Genomic DNA, 24309 nt, shown 5'->3' with positions numbered 1-24309 from the left:
CAATCCCCAAATCAAGCAACCTCATAATCTCTCAAAGGCAAAACACTGGTTCACATGACACACTGATGCTGTACACAGTATTTATTTGCTCTGTTGCAGTTCACAGTTCAAATACATTTTCCCAACAATATACAGACAGACTCTTTATTCACAGTGGGGATGTGTGTGTGCAGGCAGGATGAATTCACATTATGGAGGAGCTAACGTCACTGCACTTGAATATCAGTTCTCTGAGGAAGAACCTCAGGAGAATAACTACTTCAGGTAACAGCCGCTTCACCTTTCCCAGCAAGGTGGTGGCTAGACAGGAGGGAAGGGGCACTCCTGTTTAATCCTCGTATGTTACTGGTCCTTACACTTTCAGTCCCTATTATGCAGCTGTATTAACTGACTATATATTACAAACACTAACCCTTGTCTGGAGGAAAATGCCAGGCCTAGAGCTGTTGCTACAGCTGTGCTAATATATACAAAGCTATTTACACAAAAATAACCATTAAACATATACAAACTGTTCACAGGCTCTGACATAAGGAGACCAGGGCCCAAGGGCCAGCCTTGGGGCTTGCAGCTAATCCTGAAGTGCTATCCTGGAAGCTTTATATGGAGATGCAGGGAAGGAGAAGAGAGAGGGTGATATAGCAAGGAGAGGTGTCAAGAGCCCAGGAGAGCAAACCCATGGTGGATGTGCCCATCTGGAGGAAGGGTCAAAGTCCTGCCATCACCTCACCACTCACAGGGAAGTGCGGGGAGGCTGGAAGGACATGTGCCAGCAGGAGGACAGAAGAGTCCTTTGAAATCCTCATCTTAGCCTGGCTTTGCCTAATATCAAAGGTCAGACCTAGAAAGCCATACTGGGAAAACAGTTCCTATGTTGTTGCCCTGCACTGTGGAGACCTGCTGGGGCACCAAAGTGGCTTGTTTATATATGGTCGTTTCTATTACAAGAAAATTCATGAAGATGCTCTGCAACTACAACACAGGAGACTCATCGCACACTCAGAGGCATAGTTCAAAGCACTAAACACACTGAGAGCAAATGTGCCTTGGGGTAGTCTGTTCCTCCTGGAACTGCACACAGGGCTGGGCTGCCAAAGGAATGGTGAAGTTGAGCTCAGAATAGGGGTATAATGCACAGAAAAGCTTTGCAGTTCTGCCTCTGTCTGAGCCTCTAAACCCTGAAGCAGTGGTGTGAGAATCAGCTTTGCTATGACTGGATCTAGTGTGATCTTTACAGTGCCAGTGGGGATCTTTTGGGAATCTATCCCAAAAAGACTGTGGTACATTGCAGAGGGGGACTCAGCCCATTGGACTCCAGTGTGATGTTACAGTGACACTTTGGATTCATAAAAAGTTTAGGTATGGATGAAGACGAGACAGAAATCAGATGTGAACCTTTCGCTTCTACATCACCCACATGAACCTGTCTTGAATTTAGGACTGGGAAAAGAAACATACTAGTGCAAGAACTGGCAAATGCTGTGGGGACAATCTTTCCCTAAATAAGGTAATTCAGCCAGAGAGCTAATTTGTTTGTGAGTTTGGGGACAGAATGGCGAAGAGTGCTGACAGCACAGAAGAGGTTGTGGACAAGATTAGCCCTACAGGAGCCAGACAGAGGCTCCTCTCCAAAAATATAAAGATTAAAGCAGGTGGTGTCCTTTAGCCACACCATTTGCCTTGAGTCACCATGGCCCACTCTAGGCCTAGAGCTTGTTTGACTGCCTGGGAATACTGTTTGGACATAAAAAAGAGTGTCCTAAATCTCGTTCATAAATTAAACATACAAAAAATATACATATACATATATATATAAAAAACCCTTGGCTTTATATATATATGTATATAAATTCTAAATTCACATTCCTGTGTTACCTTGAAGGAAGCAGGCAAGAATGGCATATGGAGGGGGAGATGCTGAACAAGGTTCCTCTGGTACAGGACAGGTCTGCCTAGGACAAACCTGCCTCCGTCAGCATTCCCCAGAGAGGTGAAGAAAGGGGAAATGCTTTTAGCCCCCATTCCCTCTACACAGCAGTTTTCCTGAAGATCCACAGAGCAGCTTCCTGTATTCCCCATACAGGCCACAGGTCCAACCAAAATCTGAGGAACCACCAGGCTAGAGCTGAAGGAGAAAAGGCAAACAAAAAATAAAGCCAAAACCTATTATCAACCAGTCTGGTAAAGAAAAGTGGTAATTCACAGGTCAGCAACTGAACCTGGGCACCACTGTAAGGAGGACCCTTGTTTTGCCCATGTCAAAACAAGCGATCTCTGTCCCACCTCTCTGTTCCCTCTGTGAGTCTCTCAGTCCCTTACGATCATCATCCCTGGTTCTTTCTAAGATACCCCTCCTTGACCAACTGCCAAACTACAGCTGAGCCTCACAATCTGTCCAGCTTATGCCCAAAGGGCCAGCCAGTCACCTTGCAAACAGTCTCTTTGCATCCCACCAGTCTCTGCATCCCAAAGAGCACCTAGGGAAAAGATCAGATGTTTTCAAAGGCCTGGATTTCATTAGGGATTCCTGCAAAATCTCACCTTCTGAGGAAAGTCAACAAATTTCAGCCGGGCAAGAAATCGTCTCATTTCTCCACGACTGATTTTGGGGGTGATGGTGTCCTTTAGCCACACCATTCGACCTTGACTCATCATGGCCCACTTCAGGCCCAGCTTGCTGACTGAGAGAAATCCTGGCTGTTTTTCAGAGGTTGCAGTTGTTGTCACAGTGATGTGAAATGCATCCTTCTGGAGATCGTTAATTCCAACTGGTGCATCAGAAAAGAGTGAGGAAATACAGGTGAGGAGTAAATGATTACTATTCTTCCAAAAGAAATCTTACAGTTTTTACTCAGTCAAAACATCCACTGGACTGAGGGTATATTCAGTCTGACTTTACAATTGCATGTACCTTAGTTAATCAGGGAAAATGATTTTAGGTTAAAAATTTTCCATAGAAATAAACTGAAATTTAGATCAGAAATGGAAGGGTTTGGTTCCAGGTGACATTTTTGAGCTTGGCATAGGAGATGCACATATTTCAATAATGCAGTTCGCTTTCAGAGAGCTTTCCTTCCCACACCTGTTAGCAGTTATTTTTTTACCTCTATAGAAAGGGAAATCGGTAAAGCACAGGCAAGTCAGTTCACTCCAGTCACTGCAGAATGATCTGTGCACACCTCAGAAATCCCAGTTTCTAATAAACCCCTCTAAAAATTATATTCTATTTGTTCTTGACGAGCTGAGCATTTGACACAAATCCAATTAGATGTATCACTATGTAGCAGCTTTTCTATGCTTCCTGGCTGACTGGACTCAGTGCTGGATGAACTGATCTTTTATCCCACATCCTGCCATGCTCAACAGGCTGGCTGCTGGTTGAATTGCTTTAGAAAGAGCAAGGAAATCCAACAGGGACTGTACAATCTTGTATAGAAGTTAAATCTAGATCTACTTTTCCCTGAAAACACTTTTAAATATTTTGGATTCCCCCTTTCAAAAAGAAAGAGGAATAAGCAGTACAGCTGCTATCCCAGTGAACAGGAGAAGATGGCCAACGAAGGCAGAAGTGTATCTGAGGTGACAAAGAGAAGTTTCATAGTGATTCTTCATGCACCACCTTAAATCATAAATAGCTCCATGGAGAGCAAGGGAACTTCTCTGGTGCAAAACATGCATGAAATCAAACTCAGACCTTTCCTTCCTTAAACATGTGCAAGAAACTTGGTGAGTCTTTTATTTGCAAAGTAGGGGTTGAACAGGACCTTCCTTCAGGAGGAAGATGAATCTTATTTCCCATTGCTGGCCCATGTGTGGTGGACCTCAGGTGCTACCTTTAAAGGCACAACTACACACCATTGTTTCACACAGCTACCTCTCCCTCCGTATTTCTTTTAACCTAGGTAGTTTCTCCTCCATTTGTACTCACCTGCTGAAGCAATGACTTTGTCTGTTGCATTGGTGATGTCCAAAAGGACTGAAGGAAAAACAGGATGGAGGAGATAGAGGTGGTGCAGCCCTAGGTGCTCAGGTCTGGGACCAGGTTGCTGTTGGAATGAAGGACAGACAAAATCATTACAGCTGGCTAGCAAAGAGGAGTATACCTTTGCCAAAGAAATAAAGAAGTTTTCTGACACTGCGCTGTCTTTATATGGATCAGAGAATCAAAAACTCTACAGTTTTACAGAAATTAAAACCTGCAAAATTTTTTTTCTAAAACAGCATTTGCTCTACAACTTCTGTTTGGTAAGGCTGAGATCTAGCTCTGGTCAAAACCAGCTTGATGAGTGAAGTTACAGTCTGGAAATTTGAGTCTCCATGCTGATTTGTGTGCCTGTGTGCAGAGAAGCAGCGCTCTGGGGCTGGGAACAGATCTGCAGTAAAAATATCTCAGTGTTGCAGAAAAAAAACTAAATTCACACAGAAAGTTTTTGTTTTGTGGATGCAAACTTTCTGGCAATAAAGCTTTCTGGTGAAGAATTTGCATGCAAAAACTCCTGTGTTCAGGCTCAGAGAAGTCAGAGTGTCAAAGCAGGAGGAAAAGATGTCCCTGACAGCCGCCTTATATGGTAGGTTTAAAGTTCAATTACATTAGGAATAAAAGACAGAGACTGCATGTGCCTCACAGAGAAACCTCAAAGTGAAGAAAGGATGCTTGCTCACCAAACTTTGTAACACAGGCTGTGTTTCATCAGCCCAGAAGAGAAAAACAGACTTCTTGTCCAAAGTCATGATTGACACTGCATCGAGTTGTTCCTTCTGCCACGGGAGTTCCTGGTTCCAAACAGGGAGGCCGGATTTGCCGTCTATCACCACCACCTCAAGGCAAGGAAGAGATCTAGCATTAATGGGTGGCCAGGTGTGGGTATACAGAAAGCCCCCTAGCAGTGGCATGGCCTGTGCTGTTCCCTTTCATGCCTGTGGCCACACAGTGATGAGTGTCAGCCACAGAAATTGGAAGAGTGAGGACCAGGGAGGAGCAGTCCCTTTCTACCCAACCGCCCTTACTCCTATGGTGCCACCTCCCTCCTTGTCTTCACTTGTTTTACCTTTTTGTTCCCATCTCCAGTCTGGGCTTGAAGCATGAAGTCCAGAGTTTGGTCAGCACCGAAGTAACCTGGTACAGGCTGGCTGCAAATTTGGGAAAAGACACACTCAGCTCCATGGCAGAAAAACAGGGATTTCAGATGGAGCAGCACAGTTGCTTTCAACCTCCTTTCTGCCTCTTAAAAAGGCAGGATTTGCCATGCTAAATAAGATCTTTCATCCACTCAGAACTGTTCTGACTATCAGGAACCATTTGTTGGCAGATCAGAAAAGGGAAAAATGATCAAGCAGCCCATGGTGCTTGTTAGCCATTCTTCAGAGTCATCTGTGTGGGGGGCATCCCTTGCTGGGCTGTGTAGACATCTGTTTATCACCCTGTGACATCACTCTGTATTATTCTTTCCTTAGCATAAGAACCTGTACAGTTTTGCTATGGTCACAAAAAATTACCCAGCCCTTTCAAAATGCATCAGCAGATTTGGCCTGCTGAAAGTGTATTTCCCAGGCTGCCTTAGCTGTGTGAAATGGCTCCTAATATACTCACCATTCATGTCAGCCCACAATTCTTTGTTTTCTTACTGCTGGCGGTTTTAAAAGCCTTTTTATAACCTTCAGCAGTTTAAATTTAGTCCCCTCTCATCCTCTTCCTTCTGGGTAACATAACACTATTACTTGAGTATCTCTCATTATAACTATTTTCGAACCATCTTGCTTGCCTTTGGCTGAGTCTTATCTCTGTCTTCCTTAAATTCACCACAGCTAGACACAAGGTTCTAAATGAGTACAAAAAATTCCTCAAGATTCACAAAATCAGAGATTTTATGGGAAGGCAAGATCATCAGAATATGTCCTCCCTCCTCTTGTTTATGACAGATTGCTGTATTTCACCCAATTAACCAAGGATCAGTAGGCTGACTGACTACATCTACCAGCCATGAGGCTTGCTATGGAAATACAAAGATGAGATGAATTCATCACTCCTCCTGACAGTCAGTTCTAATGATTAATCTCACCCAAAGAAACATGCCTGCATTTTCATTTTCTTGAACACGAATGGCTTTCGCTCCAAGGCACTTGTTCTTGCCATGGCAAGATTAAAATGCCTGTTAGCTCCTACTACTTACACGTGCTTATGAGCTCATGTCTCAGGCTTCTCTTTGATCATATAAACTCACTGACTTAAATCTTCCATGCTAAAGCATTTTTTCAAGCCCTTTTCTCCAAATTTTTCCAGCTTCCCCTTTAAAATGTGCATACCAGAATGGCTCCTGAACAGCAATGTCACAGTACCGCAGTGGCTCGACTATTTATACGTACTACATCAAAAAATGTCATTTGTTTTACAGACACCTTTGGCAACCAGAACCAATGCTTTCAAGGCAGTATCATGGCACACTGCTATAGCTTGAAAGCTCTCCAGTAGCAAAAGGAAGTAGTAAGTAATTCTATCCTACAGGCACAAACTTAAAACCTCTCCTAAGGTGCCTCTTTTCATGTCCCTTATGGGTTACAGTCAGCAGCAGATCCCACAAACTGAATGCAGACAGACATATGTATTTTAGATGCTACCAATCAACTGAAAAATCCCCTGGGCACTTTCTCAAATGAACCAGAAGGCTAGTAATTATTCCTGCCCAACAGTAATCCCCACAGCAACCTGCTATTAATCCTCTCTCATCTGAAAACTCCATTTACAACACAATTTTTAACTGCTTACTCAATTTCATGGTCTCTGAACTTTGCCCTTGTTTTATGACTACTGATTCTCCTTTATGGTTTTCCAGGGACATTGTCAAAAGCTATCGGGAAATGCAGCACATCTGCAGCAGCCAGGTTGTTTTTCTTGGAGGCTGTTCCCAAAGGGCTGGACTCAGTCTGCCTGGCTGGAGTGGTGTGCTTGGGGCAGGCTTACCCAGGAAAAGGGGAGATCTCAGCTGGCTCTGTAAGTTTTGTCTGATGAGGAACTAGGTTTTGGTCTGTTTGACTGTGGTGACACCCCTGAGCTGAATTTGTCTCCCAGCCTGTGTTGCTTAAGCAAAACTTCTCTAAGTCCTAAAAAAACCAAAACCTCTTACATAAATGCTTGTCCACAATATGTTCAGTCTACCAGATTTTGTCTCTCCCAACTCTGAGAAAACAGGTAGTCCAGGACTTTAGCACTGTGGCCTTGAACAAGAATTGCTTTCATTATTTTTCAATGCCTATCTGGCAGCTCCTGTACACGTGTTGTACTCTGTCCCCTGGGAAGTCACAGAACCAGAAAAAACAGGGCTGGAGTGCAGCAACCTGGAATACTAGTTGCCCAGAGAGGTTGTAGAGTCTCCATCCTTGAAGGTATTTAAAACTTGACAGCACACAGCCCTGAGCAACTTGCTGTAGCTGAGCCTGCTTGAGCAGGTAGGTTGGACTAGGCAAGCTCCAGAGGTGCCTTCCAACCTCAACCATACTGTGATTATGTGAATGGAACAGGTAAAGCAGTTTTCAACCCTTCTTGATTTGAACCCATAGAAATTTTCCAATTCATTAGTGGGTCCATTTAGAAATTTCTTGTTTATAACTGATTTTACAGCATCTATGAACTGGCTTTGCTTAGTCAGTACACACTTACCCTTTAAACTAGACCCCGGACACATCCAGAAGTCTGCTGACTCTGGGCCCAAACCACTTTTAGTCTATCTCCTTTCCCCATAGCACGATCAACTAGCCATAAGCCATTCCTAAAGCCATTGCTTATGTCACTCATCAGCCCTCAAGAATGTGGAGATTATCTGAATATGAAACCTAGTTGAACACCGAATTTTTTCGCTTAATGAAGTTCCAATGCCTTCTTCCTACAGATGCTCTTGACAGTCAGGTAACACTGATCTGAGAGCTGCTTTCTTTCCTCTAGATAGTAGAGCAAGCAATTTGTTTCCCACATAATTTCCCTCAACTGTGCCCAACTTCCCTTTGCAAATATTTAACACTGGGCAAGCTGAAATTGCTAGTTATTATCAAACCATGGGATCTGGCGAATTACTTAATTTCTACGTGTGAAATTAGAGGATGAGAAGTATTATTTTAAGGTTTACATTTAGTATACATGGTGTGCTGACTGCCATGAGAGTGCTCATTTTCAGCTTTCAAGGAACATTAAGATCTGTGGGCCATCCTCAGACACCTTCTCTAATTGCTTAATATCACTAATGCAACTGCTCCTCTCCACTGAGCTGGCAAGTGGCAGCCCTGGACAGTAGATGAGCTGAATCACACCAGTAATTCCCTGAATTCCAATGCCACAACATTCCCATGACATCAATGTAGGGTACCTGAATCAAGCCCCTTATTTGTAATCACTCACAAGCACACATGTCAGGTTTCCAGCCTTCTGTTCCTTGCTCCCCCTGCCCTCCTCACTTGCTCAGCAATGCATCTGCACACTTCCAGTTCTTAGATTTCTCTGCAGACTTGAAGAATTCTTCTCAATTGCTTTCTAAGGAGCATATGTGCTTACAAGTGAACGACAAGAAATGGTACAGGAAGAAATAGGACAGAAAAACGTTCCCTGTATGTAACCTGCTAATGTTCTGTAGTTCCAGGGTCCAGCGGGGCTCCAGGTCCTGTCCCTGCAGTAGGATCAAGCCCTCTTTGGTTGTGATAAGCAGGTTGCTGCAGTTTGTGTCAGGTGTCTTCATCGTCTGCAGGAAGTTAACACCCCCACTGGGACAAATGGAAAGCAGAGAGGAGATTCTGAGGCTTGTATCTGCACATCTCAGCACTAGCTGCCTGTCCACATGGCAATTCATCCTACCTAAGATTTGAACTATTCTTGGAGAAGCCCATCTTTTCCCCAGTGATGGAGCTTAGCTTCCTTTGGGGGTTCCTCAGTTAAGTGGGTTAAATTCAGGTGTGGGGTCTTCTGAACATCTTGAGTTACTATAAAAAGCATGGACTTTGGGGGTTCACATTTGTTCCCTCCCTTTATTCCTATCCAGGCTGACCTTGACCACAATTTGGCAGTAAAGAAGAAGTAGCTGAGAAATCCAGGCCCACAATGCTGTACACAGACTGAGCTTCCCAAAGGGATTCCATTAGCTGGGAACACCTTTTTTCCCTCCAGGCATGCATAGGGGGTGGAAGAAAGGAAAAAGGAGCAGTAGAAGCAAAGGACTCCCTTTTGTCATACTCTGCACTTCTTTTGCTAGCACATCCACAGGACAGGGAGGAAACAATGGGTTCCCCAGAGTACTGTTATCAACTGGACAATGAAAAGGAGGACAGTACTGAAGTAGAAGGGATCATCTCTAGGAGCACTAAGAGATGCCTACACTCGCCTTCCTCTCCCAGCAGAAGCAAGATGACAAGCCCACCTCCTACCTGTAAATGTCAATGAGCTCTGACAGGTTGACAGATCTGCGCTTTTCCCATTCTGGCTCCTCCTGCTGCAGCATTGCAGGACAGCTGTCCCGGTTTCTGGCTTGGGTAAAGATATCCCTCAGGGCAACTGCTTGAACATTACCTGCCAGGAAGAGTAAAGATGGAGTCCTGCCTGCAAAAGTTAACTCCCTAGTAGCACAGAGGGTCCTTGGGACCACTGCAGTTGTGGTAGAAGGCAAAGAAATGCACAGAGCTGTAACTTCCCTGGCATGACGTGCCTTTGGGAAACTCCAGGGTATGCCAGGCTAACATGTATTCATGCTAGTGCACTTTTCCACACCACGGAAGTGAGACTTGTTCCCATGCCCTCTACTCCTAGCTTTTACAGCAGAAGGCATGGTAGAAATACCCCAGGGACACTCTGGGCCATTTCAGGTAAAACAAATGTTTTCTCAGTAAGGTGAAGCGCTGGAGAAGCAAGGTGCATCTTACCAAAACCAAATAGGATGTAGATAGCTCCCCGGCTGGTGATGTGGACTTGGGGGCCAATCACTTTCCCTTCCCCATTGGTGCTGTACTTCACAGGCCCACCCAAAGCAGTCCCAGTCTTTCCTGACACCAAGATGAAAAACACATCAGGCTGCAAAGAGAGAGATGTAGAGATTTTTAGCAGTGCCTTCATGCACTTGTGCTCTCAGAATCTTCCCCAGTCCCCACAGCATGAAGCTCCATTGCTCTTTGTCCCCACAGCAAGGTCTAGCTAGTGGTCTCTTTTGCTTTGCTCAGTCAGGCTTCCTGGGTGTCTTACATTCATGCTTTTCTCTTGACTGCAAATGCATCAAAGATGGAAGGGACTTCAAAATCCTGAACTCCTCTAACAACATTAATGCTAGAATTGTGGGGAGGGATAAGCGTAGAGGAAACCTGCATCTGAATTAATCACAGAAGTATTTCTTTCTTTTGGATAAGCTGAATGCTTCTTTATCCAGACATCTATCTCAACATAGCTCCCTACACTGCTGCTAAACACTCACTTCAAACCAAGCCTTTCAACAGAAACAGATAGTTCTCAAGTGTCAGCCAGGGGTAAATAATGACCCTTCTGTTCATTCCCAGCTGACAAGAAATGCAGGTAGTGTCATTATTGCTTGATCTCACTGCTCTGACCTATTGAAAGAAAAAGGGTGATTTTCAGGGAAATCTAAGACAATGAAAATTAGGGGCTCTTGCAGCTCCTGTTACAGCCTTTCCATATCAGGCTCCCTGTTCTTCCTCTAGATAGTCAAGGTCTTTGAAAACCTTGAGCAGGGATATGCTGTACCTGTGTCTCTTTGAGAGCCAGAACAACAATATCCCTAATCCCATCTCCATCTACATCCGGAAGAGTTGCAGCTGGTGCAGCCAGGATCCCACTTGAAAGGTGGATGGAGTTCAGTGTCCAGATGGTCTTGCCTGTGGAAAGAACAGGATGAAAGAGACCTACAGCACCTGGGGAACCAGTAGGCATCCCCAGAGGGTTCCACAAAACCTTCTTGAAGGAGGGAGCAAGAGTTTGTTTCCCCCGTTCTCTGAAATGAGGAAAAACAAAACTGGGGCAAGCTGCTGTAGGAAGCAAAATTCTTCCCCCAGCATTTCTTCAGATTGCCTTTGAGTCATGCCTCAAGTCCTGCTGTGCTTCCTTCTTAGCATCTCTCTAGAAAGACCTGAGCCCAAAACAATTCCTGAAATAGCAGAGAATATTTGAGGTTCACTCTTGGAAGGAGAACTTAAATGACAGTGCTGCTCTGCAGGACAGCAGTTGTTTTCCTCAGCCAGCAGTAAAGACTGTAGGTAGATGCCAGGAAAGGGAACAGATGGGCAGTTCTGATATTCAAAGTGCAAATCTGTCTCTCAGTTAAACTCCCCACAGCAAATAGCCACTCCAGCATGGCATGCTCACTGCACCTCAGGGTGAAAGCATGTTAGCAGACATGATGTCAAATGGTTCAGCAGTCCAGCATGGACCCAGCTGGAAACTCAGTAAAACCTGATTTGCAAATTGGCAAATAAACACCCAAAAAAGGCAAAATTAAATTCAATGCTTTTACTTTTCCATGGCTCTATTGCCAACACTTCTGCTTTTTCAATTAGAGTTTAAAAATGCTTTGCTGCTGCTGCTGCTGTGTAGGATAGGATTTGCCCCTGCATGAACAAAGGAAACCAAAGGCCAGACCTGGAAGCACTTGGGCACATTAATAACACTACTACTGCTGGTAAAGGAGACAGTCAATGTTCCTGACCATGCAAACACTGAGCAAGTAATCTGGTCCCTAAAAGCATTTGAAAGATAAGTGCCGCTGCTCATTGACTGGATCTGTCACTTAAACCCAACGTTTCCTGTATGCCTCCATTCTCTGTTCTGATTCTAAAAACATTCCTATACCTACCTATGAATATTTCTGCCACTGAATTACTGTAGTAGAACAAGCAGCAATCAGAGAATGGAGGTGCACATGATCAAGTGATTAAAAATGCAATATTCATTCACATCTAATCAATTCTTCTATGAGCCTAATTTCTCTGGAAGGTTTCCTGGCTGTAGCACATGTCTTTATATAACTTCTTCAAGAACAGTGTTCAGCTTCTCAGTGCTGTTAGGTAGGTGCTGAGTTGTACTAACAGCTCAATGTTGATGAGAACAGACCTTACATATCCTTTATGCCATGGGGATGCTACAGGATAAAATTAACACTTTGAAATGTTCTGAGATGGTAAGATGAAGATGCTGCCACAAAGCAGCAAGGGTTTGGATTCTCTTACCCTGTGTAACTAGAAATCCATTAGTGTTTTGACTCGGTCCTGTGTGTCACTAGATACTAGCCACCATGAAGAGCCAGCACTGAATCATTCATGCTTATTAGTCCTTTAAAGAAAACAAAAAAGCAGTAGCATATTTCTGATATGCTGGTAGTTAACTCTACCTGTGGAGGCACTGAGAAGGCTGAGGAATTTTGATGTTCCTGTAACAAGGCAGACGGGCTCTCCAGGTGCCCCCAGTAACAGCCCTTTGCACTGCACACTCCGGGTCTCCTCTGGAAGCTGGATGGACCACAAGGTGCTGCCATTCATACCAGAAAGGGCCACCACAGTTACGGAGGGCCTAGAGACACCTGGAAGAGGCAGGAAAGAGAGAGTGAAATCCCTTGGCATCAGAGGCTATGTCCATGCTGCCTTGGACTCTGCACTTGAATTCCAGCTCTAGCTCCTAGAGATGAGTGGCTCAAGCCAGCCACATCCACACTGCCTGAAAGCAACAGTCCAATCCCACCACATGGCTGAGTCTCTCCGCCTGCAGAGCCTAGCAGTGATTTCCAGACAAGTTGGGCTGCCAGCCAACAGCACAGAGAATCACAGAGGTTGGACCTGAGCTCACAGCAAGAAATGTGGTCAGCTGGGCGCAGAGGAACCAAGATCCTGGGGACAACCTGCTCAGTTGTGCTGTCTTCCTGGTGTGAAATGTATTGCTGTCAAAGCAGCCTGATCCTTCTGATCTCCTCTCCCTCAAGACAACAGCTAGCACCAAGGGTAAACCTTAAGTGACTCCAAAGGCAGATGCCACCTCATGTGAAAGTCCTGGGTTGCTTGTAATTCTGGAGCAGCAGAAGGTGATTGGCAATCTGAGAGCTTTTTCTTTTGTTTTCCAAATTAGTTTTATTATTGTGAAAAACAGACTGAATGCAACCAATCGGTGTAACTCAGGGGTCTTTCCCTAATTCACTGGTTACTACAAAATAATTTTAAAAAAAAGTGCTCTAGACTGTTGGCTCTGATTCCAAATGTGAGCAACTTTTAGCTCAGCCTACCCTCAAACATAATTGTGGTTACTGTAATCTCCACCTGGTATGCTCGTATCACAATTTAAGATGAACTCCCATACATTTCAAAATAAAAACAGTCCCAGCTAACGCCTGTCTTACTAGCAAAACAAGATGTGACCTGACTACACAAAGGGTCTATTTGGCCCACTGGCTAAACGCAAGTCTGAGCCCACTCTCTAAATCAAACTCACTCTTCTCAAACTGAAAATCATCTGGCTTATGCTAGGAGGTTGTCCCAGCCCAAGTCCTCTTCAGTGGGTTGGCAGGGACCAAGAACAACTGACTCCTAAACGCAGCTCACAGCTGTTGTGTGTACAAGCTGGAGAAACAGCTTACAATGTCATAGCTTACTCCATCAGGTACCTGTCCCAAGCTTATCTCTACTTGACAATGTGTGAATGCTCTGAGCACAAGCTACAGGAGGGCTGATGTCCAGCTATGTGGGTTTAGGATTGTGATGTGCTTACACCTGCTTTCATGATTTTTTGTCTTCCAGCACAGCTACAGCTCAGGATGCAGCTAGGTATGACTAGTTCCATTCAGAGCATGCTGAGAACTGCACATATGTCTGCGATGAAAGATAAATAAAATGCAATGGCAAAATACAGAACACAAGGACAACCTCTACAAACTGAATGCAGCCTTTACATCAACAGTATCTCCCTCTCTCACTTTCTTTTTTAACTTACTCTACAGTTTTCTCTCTGCTCATAGGTTTCTTTCTATAGGACTTGCTGTGAAATACCGAGGGCCTTGCTTGGGCCATGGAGAAGCAGCATTTTCCCTATCCTCTAACTATATTTTTATTACTCAACTCTTTGAAGACCCAAGGCATTTTGCTCCTACAAGAGTCCTCTTCAGGCTGTGCAATGTATGCTTGCTCTGTGAATACGTCCCTGAGACTGAACAGATTCACGTAATCTCAGGTGATGCCAGGCTGGGCAGACACAGTACGGCAGGCAGCTGGGAACCTCCAGGACTTCAGAAGCCCAGTGCAATAGGATGCCACCAGATTTGGCAACCCCTGTATAACAGTGCTCAGTACCACCAGGCTGCTGCTATGTTACCTGAGGGGTACGAGGGTTAACAGAGAAAGCAAAAGCAGCCAGGAGGAGGAAGCAGGATGATACCTGCTAAACAGCCAGGCACAGTAGCTTCCCCACCATCAGCCAGTCTATTATCTGTGATTTAAGAATGATTTGGAGCCTGGCAAGTATATGGAGTGACCTGGAGAAAAAGGCAGCAAGGTGAGAGTGTTTTCTGCAACATCAACCTACAGCTGCTCTAAAACAATCTGTAATGCTCCCTGTTGGCAAGCAACTGGCTAGTTCAGAAGAACCGGAGTGCTCCAAGTCAGCTCTGCCATCACTGTTCCTGTCACCAACTACCCTTGGCAAGGACCAGGACAGTGGACCACATATCAGGAAAGAGTCAAGACTCTACCACTGAATCTCATTTGTGACCTTTGCCAAGCCGCTTCCCTTCTCTGTGCTTCCACCTCTGTGCCTGTAAGGTAGGTAGTTAGACCTGGAGGTAGTTAGACTGAGCTCCTTTGTGAAGGGCTCTGAGAGATAACAAGGGGGAGAAAAAACCCCACCTTATTTCCAATTGCTATTTGTAGAGCAGTGCTTTCTGATCTGCCCCCAAACCAAGTGTGCACAAATACAGGACAAAGAGATGGACTTGCCCCAAGATGAGATAAGGGAAAATAGATGACATTGACCCAACAGGTGAGGGAGCGCAGGCTTGCAATGAAAATTATGAGCAGCATGACAAAGCACAGGCACAGTACACCAGCCACTTTAAGGAACTCTGAAAAGAGAAATGCAGTGGATTTGCAGTGGCAGGAACTCTTCCCATGCACAAGACAAGCGTACAAAGGTCCGTACTGACATGTACAGAAAGAGGAATAGAAAGGAGCTGCAGTGCTTACCCATGACACTAGCATTCATCAAGGCAGTGAAGACAATGAGGATGTCAGGGAGCCCATCGCCGTTTACATCGCACAGCTCCAGTGGGGATAACACACCACCTGCAACAGTCACAGAGAATCACCGCACTGTTGTCAAAAAGGCCACCCAGCCCATTTTCCACACTGGGAGAGGAGGCCTGGCCCAGAAAAGAGACTCGTGGACAGCCAAGCCTCACAGAGTCTGCTAGTGACCACCAATGCCAGGCAGCTCACACCACAGCAAGATCTTTAATTGCATGGAAAGGCAGAAATGTAGATCTGGGTCAGAGAAAGGAAAGGGAAAAATGGAGGAGCTAACAGAAAAAGATTTCTGCTTCCCACTTCACATTCTGAGGTGATGTGGAAGCCACGTATCTTATAAAAGGCTTAGATTTGGAAGCCAGGGGCAGAAAGCAAGGAGGGAGAGACATATCTAGACCTGGCAGAAATTATTTCACAAACCACTGTTACTTTACTGCAGAAGTCAGAACAGGAGATACTTTAGAAATGTTACCAGTGGCCCGTATAGGATGACAAAAGACCCTGAATGTTGATTTATAGATTCAAGCAGGACAAGAAGACAAAAGAAATAAGGTTAGTTAAGCCAGTTAGAAAACACAAAGACTTCCATTCCTCTCCTCCTGAACACACCCACACACTTAAGCATGGAGGTGCTGGTGAAACCCAGGATGTAGAGAGGGAGGCACTATGTTTTAAAGTGGCCTGGGCCATCTCCGTCTGGAACAGAGCACACCATCCGGACAGAAAGGCAGGATGGGAGAAGAGTCAAAATGTTTTTGCTCTTGACAGAAACAAAATTTTGTGGCACTGTTATCTACTGATGCCAGATTTCACACGCCTCAGCTTGAAGAGTGAGCAGGACACAGCCACCTGTCTATTACCTTGGAGCATCTGCAATGGTGAGGTAGGGCCTCTGCTCTAACCTGGCTCTCCCAGATAGGTCTCTCCCGCCGATGCTCAGCCTGGGAGCTGCCACCTCCCCCACGCCAGATGCTGTTCCTGGGGCTTTCTCACCTGCTCCCTGACCTAGGTTGCGGTTCCAGGTGTTATGCAAGTCTCTAGGGGGACAGGGAATTAGAAATGCGCACACCAACACAAGAATCATTGAGATCACCACAGTGAGCAAAAAGATTGCTGTGCGCAGGTATGGCATGAGGGAGGGAGCAGCCTTCTGCTCCAAACTCCCAGCCGTCTCTGCAGGATAACCCTCGGGTGCGCTCTCTGATGTGTGCTGCTTTGTCATTCCAACCTCCACATCAGAGTCAGGGTCCTGCACCTCCTCAGGGGGGCTCTTTCCATTCTTGACCCCCCCATTCTTCTGGATGTTGAGTACCAGGTCATCTTCACTTTCATCACTGTCAGCCTGAGTGAGGGGATCGTATTCCCCAAGGTCTGGGCTCTTCTTTCCTGAGGAAAGAGATGGAGAGAGACAATAAAACATGAGTTCCTCACTTTTGCAGGATCTCAGTGGAGAAAAAGCTGCAGTGGAGAGTGCTACAGAAGGGACGACAGCGCAGTCTGCATTTTGCATGGATCCAAGTGAGAGGTGTGAGAGAAAAGACAGGGTCTATCAGAGTAGAAGCTGCAGGAGAAAAAATGCCGACAGTTAATTTCCCCAAGATAAACGTGTATATATATATAATATCTATCTACATATATATACACACACGTATGTATGTATGTATATATATATGGAATTCATGGCTGACTTAATTCTAATACTTCCCTGTTTGGTAATGTGACACACTGACATGAAGTCATACTTAACGCTCTGAGTACCTACACCACAGCACTCTCTTGACTTCAGACTCTGAACTCCTTTAGCATTTGCCAGCCTTTAAACCTGACACAGCCTCTCTTCACTTCTAGTCTGTGTTCTCTGAGGGGGCCTCCCTCTGCAACTCATTTTGCCCCTGCTCCTCCTGCCTGGTCCAAGAAGCACTGCTGCCTTCTACTGTGCCACATCGGCTGTCCTGTTTCATGAGGGATAGAAGGGATAAAGCACTGCGCACAGTTTCTCTGCAGTGCTGGTAAAAATGGGTATCGAATCCCTGAAGATGAGGGCAAAAGTGATTTTGCCCTTTTGAGCCAGTAACATGCTGGTGTCCAAAGGGATAAGGGCTGCCCCTCTAAGACACCACCTTCTCTGCATGGCTCAGCACTGCGAGAAGGAGTGCTCTAGCCCCTGCAGTAGGAAACCACAGTGCCCCTGCTCTGTTCCTGCTTCCACCAGAGCCGACAGCTTGTGCTTGGCCTTGCTGAGATAGATAACTTAGTACTCATGCCTTCAGGTGCTGGTACAAGAAATTAGCTGAGCTTTAGGTGTCTCCCCCACAGATGCCTGGCACATGGATGACTTCTCCCCGAAGCCCTAGACAGCCACAGGGAGTGTGACTAGGGCAGGTGCAGAGCGCAGTCATACATGCTGGCATAAGGCCAGGGCCATCTGTTTATGGGGGCAGGCGAGATCACGCAGACTCACTGCCCTGAGCTACGAGTGGAGGATCACGTCTCAGGGAGCTGCCCTGCGCCACCAGGCTGGGCATGGAGCCATGGCCACTGCTCCGATGACTGCAGGGTCTCAGTCTATTTCTCTCTCTCTCACATTCCAAGGTGGGACTTTGCTATGCCAGATATCTGCCTCATTTCCCTTTGCCTAAAGCTGACCTGAGACAGGAGCTAACTTATGCCTGAAGATGCTTGAAGTGATACATGCAAGGCATAAATAACAAGCAAAAATACACAAGCTGTAACCACTCTCAGACACTAAGATGATGGAAAGGCTTTACGGAGCAGAAATTTAAGGGCTTTCATGGTTATTCTTCCTGCATAAGATAATAAGCCTTACTTCTGGCTTTCCTGTTAAAGGCAGACTCACAGTTACAGATCACAGAATCACAGAAACGCTAAGGTTGGAAAAGACCTGTAAGATCATCAAGTCCAACCATCAACCAACAAACACCACCACACCCATTAAACCATGTCCCACAATGCTTCGTCCACACGTTCCTTGAACACCTCCAGGGATGGTGGCTCCACCACTTCCCTGGGCAGTTTATTCCAGTGTCTCACCACTCTCTCAGTAAAGAAATTTTTCCTAATATCCAGCCTGAACCTCCCCTGGCGCAACTTGAGGCCAGGACAAGAGGAAATGGCCTCAAGTTGTGCCAGGGGAGATACAGACTGGATATTAGGAAAAATTTCTTTACTGAGAGAGTGGTAACACAATGGAATAGAGCGCCCAGGGAGGTAGTGGAGTCACCCTCCCTGAAGGTATTCAAGGAGCGTGTGGACATGGCATTGTGGGCCGTGGCTTGATGGGCATGGTGTTGTGTGGTGTGGGTGGTTGGTTGTTTTGTTTTGTTTTGTTTTGCTCATTTGGTTTTTTTTTAATGGATGGACTTGATGATCTTACAGGTCTTTTCCAACCTTAGTGATTCTGTGATTTCCTCTTGTCCTGTCACTCATCACTTGGAAGAAGAGGCCAACACACACCTCTCTGCAACCTCCTTTCAGGTAATTGTAGAGAGTGATGAGGTCTCCCCTCAGCCTCCTCTTCTCCAGACTGAACAACCCCAGTTCCCTCAGCCGCTCCTCATAAGACTTGTGCTCCAGACCCCTCACCAGCTTTGCCGCCCTTCTCTGGACACAGATATACTGTAGTCTAGTGAGTGCAACACACCTATTTTGCATCATCTAGAATCTATTTTACAGCACGTGCATCTCATTTCTTTTTCATTTCTCACCCCATGACAGGACCTTCACTTCCACTTCCTGTACCACTTATAATAAATGGTATTCAGTGTCAATTTTAGGATTTAAGAAAAACTGTCAACTCCACTAAAGGCCAAATGCCCCACACTAACTGAAGCAGCCAGGACAACCCACCCACAATGAGCAGAGGGAAATAAAGATATCCAACGAGATCACATATCTAAATCAGACCCTTCCTTTTTGAACGAGGGCCTTCTACAAAAGACTCATGCCAAAACAATCTGGTCCACATACACACTCCAAAAAGCTGTTCCTTGTGGACGCAGAGCACCCAGCTAAAAGATGCTATACTCCTATGGGACGATCCGGTGTATCTTTGTGAGACACTGCATTGTTTCACATAGACCTGCCCTAAACATGGTTTCAAAGTGCAGGCTTTTCAGGAAGTCTTGATAACCTTGGCTCCATCCTGTGAGCAGCACAGAAGGCCACTGACCTTGGTGGCACACAGCTCTCTGCTCAGAGATTGCAGCGAAAGAGCAGTGTGAATTTTCCAGATGTCTATACAGTAGGTTGTGCTGACAAATTGCTGAAAGAGTACTCAGCAAAAACAAACTCCAGAGAGGACTCGCTGGCAGGGTATTTTCAGCTTCTCCCTACAGATTCAGATGTGCCAGTTCAAGCCAGGTCAGACTGGTATGAAAAGCAAATGTTGCTGGCCCAAAAGTAAATGGTATTTAGCCTGGGAAGTCAAAGTTGGACAGTTATGTTAACCAGACTGCTCCTGGTTTTGGAAACCGGTGTGCTCTGAGTAAAACAACTCAGCAGCATTCTGACACTTCAGCTACACTGTGATTTGTTTAATTATTTTAATTCCAGTCAGTCAACCCAGAAGACTGAAACCTGCTGTTCATCCTTGGGGCAACTAAAAGCATTGATAGGAATGAGCTTTACCTGGAACAGTTTTGTTCTGGATCTCTAGGAGACAGAAAGAACCTTGAAACTATGGCTCACCCACTCCTTGAACTGGCAGGGATTGAGATGTTGGCAACATCAACAGTGGTGTCAACCACAGACAATCTGTAACAGGAACATCCTTCCTACTAAGAATGACCAAACAGAGGCTAGAAAATGGCTACTACACAGTAATGACTTACAGCTTTTGGTGATCTACATAGGAAAGGATCTACTAAGTTACAGGAAAGCTATAAAGCAGAGAGCTGCCCACACTTATTTCATGTCTAAGCCTGACCAGGAACCAGAAACTGGCATTCCTTCTCCCTACCTTGTCTCAAAAGGTTAGTTGGCACTCTCACAAGGCACAGCCACTCGGTAAGGTCAGGCATAAAATGCCCTGCTGATTTTTTTTTAAGCCAAAAGGAGAGAAGACGCTGTCTTTTCACAACAGCTGTTAGAGCACTCACCTAGCACATGGGAAACCCAACTGCATAGCTCATCTTAGAGGATTCAAATGCTCATCTCCCACTGTTCGGAGAGAGCACTAACAATCGATCTGTGTTTTGGCAATGTGTCTGGAGGGCTGGCGAGGTCATGCTCAGTCCAGCCTCGCAATGCTGTTCTGCGGTGCAGAGAATACATAACTCATGATTCACCTGGCTGGAGAGAGAGCAAAAGGAACATGACTCTTCATCTGAGTTTTAGGTCATTAGCTGTGGGAAGGAGGGGTACCACACCTGGCTTCCACTAATCACTCGCAAATGATTTTTCAAAATGCATAAATAGAGAGACATAAACAGCAGTAAAGAATGTTTGAAAACAAGGGCAGTCTCACACCATTTAGAGAATTATTATTTATTGAGAAGTGCTCCAGAAGTCAAGTTCTTTCCTTTCTGGTCAACAAGGCTCAGGCTGGAGGAAGACAGTTTGTCCATCAAGAGAAAGCTAAAGCTGCCTCTGTTGCAAGTTATCAACTGTCAGAAAATCCAATACTCCCATAGAGTTTTCATCTTTTCATCGTGGAAGTAGAAATCCTAAGACCCGAGTTAGTCTTTTGGTCAAACTCCCACCCTATTGCCTGAAATTATAATCACTGCATAACCTTCATGATAAATTAGTCCCTGTGCTAAAGAAAACAGACTCCAGACAGCAATTCTGTGGCATTGTGTATGTAACAGATCCATATAATTCACATCTAGTTATCTGTCTTTTGCACAGCATCTCTAAGTGTATGTAAACCTTGCATCCACTTTACAGGGACAGAGTTCATATCAGCACAGTCAGTTTCCCTGCTGCTCTGTGTTCTCTCCTACAGGTAAAGTAAATAAACTGCTTCTGTTCTGACCTGCTCTAAATTGTATTCTGTTTCTTCCACAGCACCAGTGATAAAACAGAGGTTCCCAGTCAGTGGCCTGTGGTCACAATCAATCTGAGAAACTGTTGCTCGTGGTCTGTGGCTAAGTTACTGGTCATGTCACCCTGGACTTTTTTTGCAGCCACTGGAAGAAAAAGCAAATACTGAAGAGGGAGATTTTCAAAGGCAGAAGACAGAGAAAATGCCCCAAAGTTACTGACTTTCAAGGGCAACTGGACTCTCAACTGCACTTTATGACTTTGAAAATCCCCTGTGCATTTGCCTAATAGTACTTTTTGCACAGGCAGCTCTTGCAACTATTGCAGTAGAAGAATGTGACCTCTCAAAAAAGAAAAGATGAATCATATGATCATGATTTGGAAAGGAGGCATCTGTGAGGTAATCTGTGTTGGAATCAGGTCCCACTCATAATGAAATACTCATTTCTAGTGCTGATGGCTTGAAAGATATTAATTGTAATTTTTTTTCTGGTTTTGACTTACTGGAAAGGCTTTTCTTTGCACTCACTTTGGAATGAAAAGAGCAGATCTTGAACTTTAGACGAGTACAATTTTCAGTGCGTTATTCCAATGATTACATACTGGTTCCAGCATCCTTTGTACTCGCTTCATGTTCTGTTTATTTTTCTTTTTTTTTTCCCCTCAGCTGGCAGTTTGCAGGCACCAGTCACTGGGTACTACAGACATATCTCTACGGCCATGGGGAGATAAGTTGCCACATATTGATGTAATTAATTTAATGAGATGCAGCAGGAAAAAACAGCTATAGCAATAGGCTTTCTGCTTTCTCGTTGCTGTTGAAAGCTGCATTTTTCAAGAGTTAACCACAAAACCAAGGTATGATATATGCAATTTAACCTAAGAACTGATGCAAGATCTGTTTTCTTAACTGCACTTGCAAGGCCTGCGCTCTTTTCCAAAACAGTGCCTCCCAACAGCAGATATCAAATAGATCATGCTGGTTCCAGAGGTCCCGGAAGAGATCTGTACTTGTTATTGTACAGTTTCCCAGTGGTCACACCACAATACACACACTTACATCCACCAGTTTGCACTTTTCCTAAATAAACTTCATGTAAAATATATTCCTTCCCATTTAGACAAACACACACATATATATATATAACCAGGAAGAAATTGATTTGCAAACAAAACTTCTTTGAATGAGATCTACAAGGCAGTACATAAACTAAAAATAATGACTCCTGGTATGGGTTACTAAAAGCTGGCAGGAAGGGCCCTGAAGACACTACTGTGATCTTCATGGACCAATGGAGGAGGAAAGTACAACCTGCCCACTGAGTGCAGCTTCACAGACTGGGGCACTGCAGGACAATAGTGGTGAGTGGTGCCAGGGAAGAGCACTTCCCCAGCAGCACACAGCTGGGCCCTGTCTCTGTCCCATGGCTGTCCTGAAAGTAAGTCATGGTCAGGAGGAGCAAAGAGGCACTTTCCCGTTGGGTTAATGCAGCCAGGTGCATTGGCACTGTCTCCAATCCATCCAATAACAACTAGCATGCTCTCAAGATCTGGTTTCACAATGCATTTTCATTCCCCATTTAGTCTCCTGGCTGAAGAGAATGGTTGTTGGACTGCTGCTCACTGCCTTATCTTTGAAAGATCTGGTTCCCCAACACAATAGTCCTTTATGCTTGAATATCCTTTCATCTCGCTGAAGATCTCTGGCTAGAAGGTATGCAAAGGTGGTAGGCAGACTTTAAACATTTATCTGGGTAACTGCAGTAGCATTTACCGAACTCCTGGCCTGGCTTGTGGGGGTAAAACCCGGCAGGAGTGGATCAGAGAGGGACTAACGCTTTCTCGCGGTGGTGGCTGTCTTGAGCCCTGTGCCCACTTCTGCGCGGCCTGAGGGACCCGGTGCCTCCTCCGCTGCAGTCCCGGCGCGGCTCTTCACATGGCCGCGGCCAGGCCTAGGCCCCCCGCCGCCACACACGACGCCCCCGGAGCCCCGAGGCGCTGCCCCGTCCCCTGCAGCTCTCCCTCCCCCACGGGACCCGGGCAGAGGCCGCCGGCCCCCCCGCAAGGCTTGCGGCCCCACGGCGGCTGGGCCTGCCCCTTTGCCCAAGGGCCGCGCCTCGCCCCACATCGCCACATCACCATGGCAACGCACCCCACCGCCCCCAGGCAGCGGCAACCGCGCCTCCCCGCCGCCGGAGGCAGAGCCGGACGTGGCTGCCCCGGCTCGGCCCGGCTCGGCCCAACACTCCCTCCCTCCCGCGACTGCCGAACCCTTACCCGGCAGCTTCAGCGCCCGCGACAGCACCGTAGCCATGCTGGAGCAGCGCAGTGCGCATACACTCCACCCCTCCCTCTCCGCGCCTTCCCGCGGCCTGCTGGGAATTGTAGTTCTGCGGCGGGGGAGGCCCCTCCCAACCCGGCGGGGACCTGGGGTCCGCTCCGCTCCTCGCCCGCGCGACCTCACTGGTGGGGCAGAGGGAGAGGGGTGGCGGGGGGCAGTCCCGGGGGTCCCTGTCAGGGTGAGTGCCACTCGGTTGGAGGAGCGCAGGCTGCCGGGCCCTGAGGGCCTTTCACCGTGGGTCTGTCCGTGCCAGGAGCCGGCAGGCCTCCGGATGGAATGGCACCAGGGCCTTCAGCTGGGAGGTGCCGCTCTCCCGCAAAGGCGGCTGCCTGCCTGGCACAAACTTGGGATTCCCGCCGAAACCGACGCTCTTCACTGGTTCTGTCGCCCTTTGTTTCCTCCCTGTTGTTTTACAGGGGCAGAGACCCGCAGGACACTGGGGGCCTGTGGCAGTGAGCTGTGAGCAGATGTAGACAGCCCCCACTGTGTGCTGGGCACAGGCTCATGCAAAAAATATGGTCCTTGTCGTAAGTGGTTTAGACAGAAAGTGCGAGTCCTTTAAGTTGTTCTTGGTATAAATATATACCTTCACTCTTGGCAAGTTTTTGGTTGGAAGAAATCATATTTTTTAATTTTGTTTTATTTGGCACCTTTTTTTTTTTGCTTAATTACAGTACAAAAGACTGCTAGGGCGTTTTCCAAGGCAGTCCTCA

The 24309-nt window shown here is 46.1% G+C and overlaps 1 protein-coding gene across 2 annotated transcripts; it reads right to left on the bottom strand.

Moving 5' to 3' along the window:
• Nucleotides 1-1881: 1881 nt before the first annotated feature.
• FAM234B (family with sequence similarity 234 member B) lies at nt 1882-23569 on the bottom strand. Of its 2 annotated transcripts, XM_059816795.1 has the most exons (13): nt 23533-23569; nt 16246-16638; nt 15193-15291; nt 12363-12551; nt 10724-10854; nt 9895-10042; nt 9403-9544; nt 8602-8745; nt 5049-5130; nt 4663-4818; nt 3929-4046; nt 2542-2768; nt 1882-2125 (listed from the first exon to the last, which is right to left on the bottom strand). In XM_059816795.1, exons 1-13 carry the CDS (start codon nt 23567-23569, stop codon nt 2120-2122), a joined length of 1872 nt encoding a protein of 623 aa, XP_059672778.1. In that variant the 3' UTR covers nt 1882-2119. The 2 variants fall into 2 exon arrangements, with proteins under 2 accessions (XP_059672778.1, XP_059672777.1); XM_059816794.1 differs by lacking the exon at nt 1882-2125 and having other exon boundaries at nt 2494-2768.
• Nucleotides 23570-24309: the final 740 nt, after the last annotated feature.

The sequence above is a fragment of the Gavia stellata genome, chromosome 4 (genome assembly GCF_030936135.1).
Source record: "Gavia stellata isolate bGavSte3 chromosome 4, bGavSte3.hap2, whole genome shotgun sequence".
NCBI lineage: Eukaryota > Metazoa > Chordata > Aves > Gaviiformes > Gaviidae > Gavia > Gavia stellata.
The sequence above is the reverse complement of the archived record's forward strand: the minus strand, read 5'-3'. Positions and strand labels throughout refer to the sequence as shown.

What these genes read in the sequence shown, in the direction of transcription:
- FAM234B (XM_059816794.1), bottom strand. Translation starts at nt 23,569, where the DNA reads ATGGCTACGGTGCTGTCGCGGGCGCTGAAGCTGCCGG. An exon ending in TGGCTCTCAAAGAGACACAG is followed by an intron (nt 10,043 to 10,723) that starts GTACAGCATATC and finishes CTCTCTTTGCAG; the next exon opens with CCTGATGTGTTTTTCATCTT. An exon ending in CTGGAGATGGGAACAAAAAG is followed by an intron (nt 4,819 to 5,048) that starts GTAAAACAAGTG and finishes CCTTGCCTTGAG; the next exon opens with GTGGTGGTGATAGACGGCAA.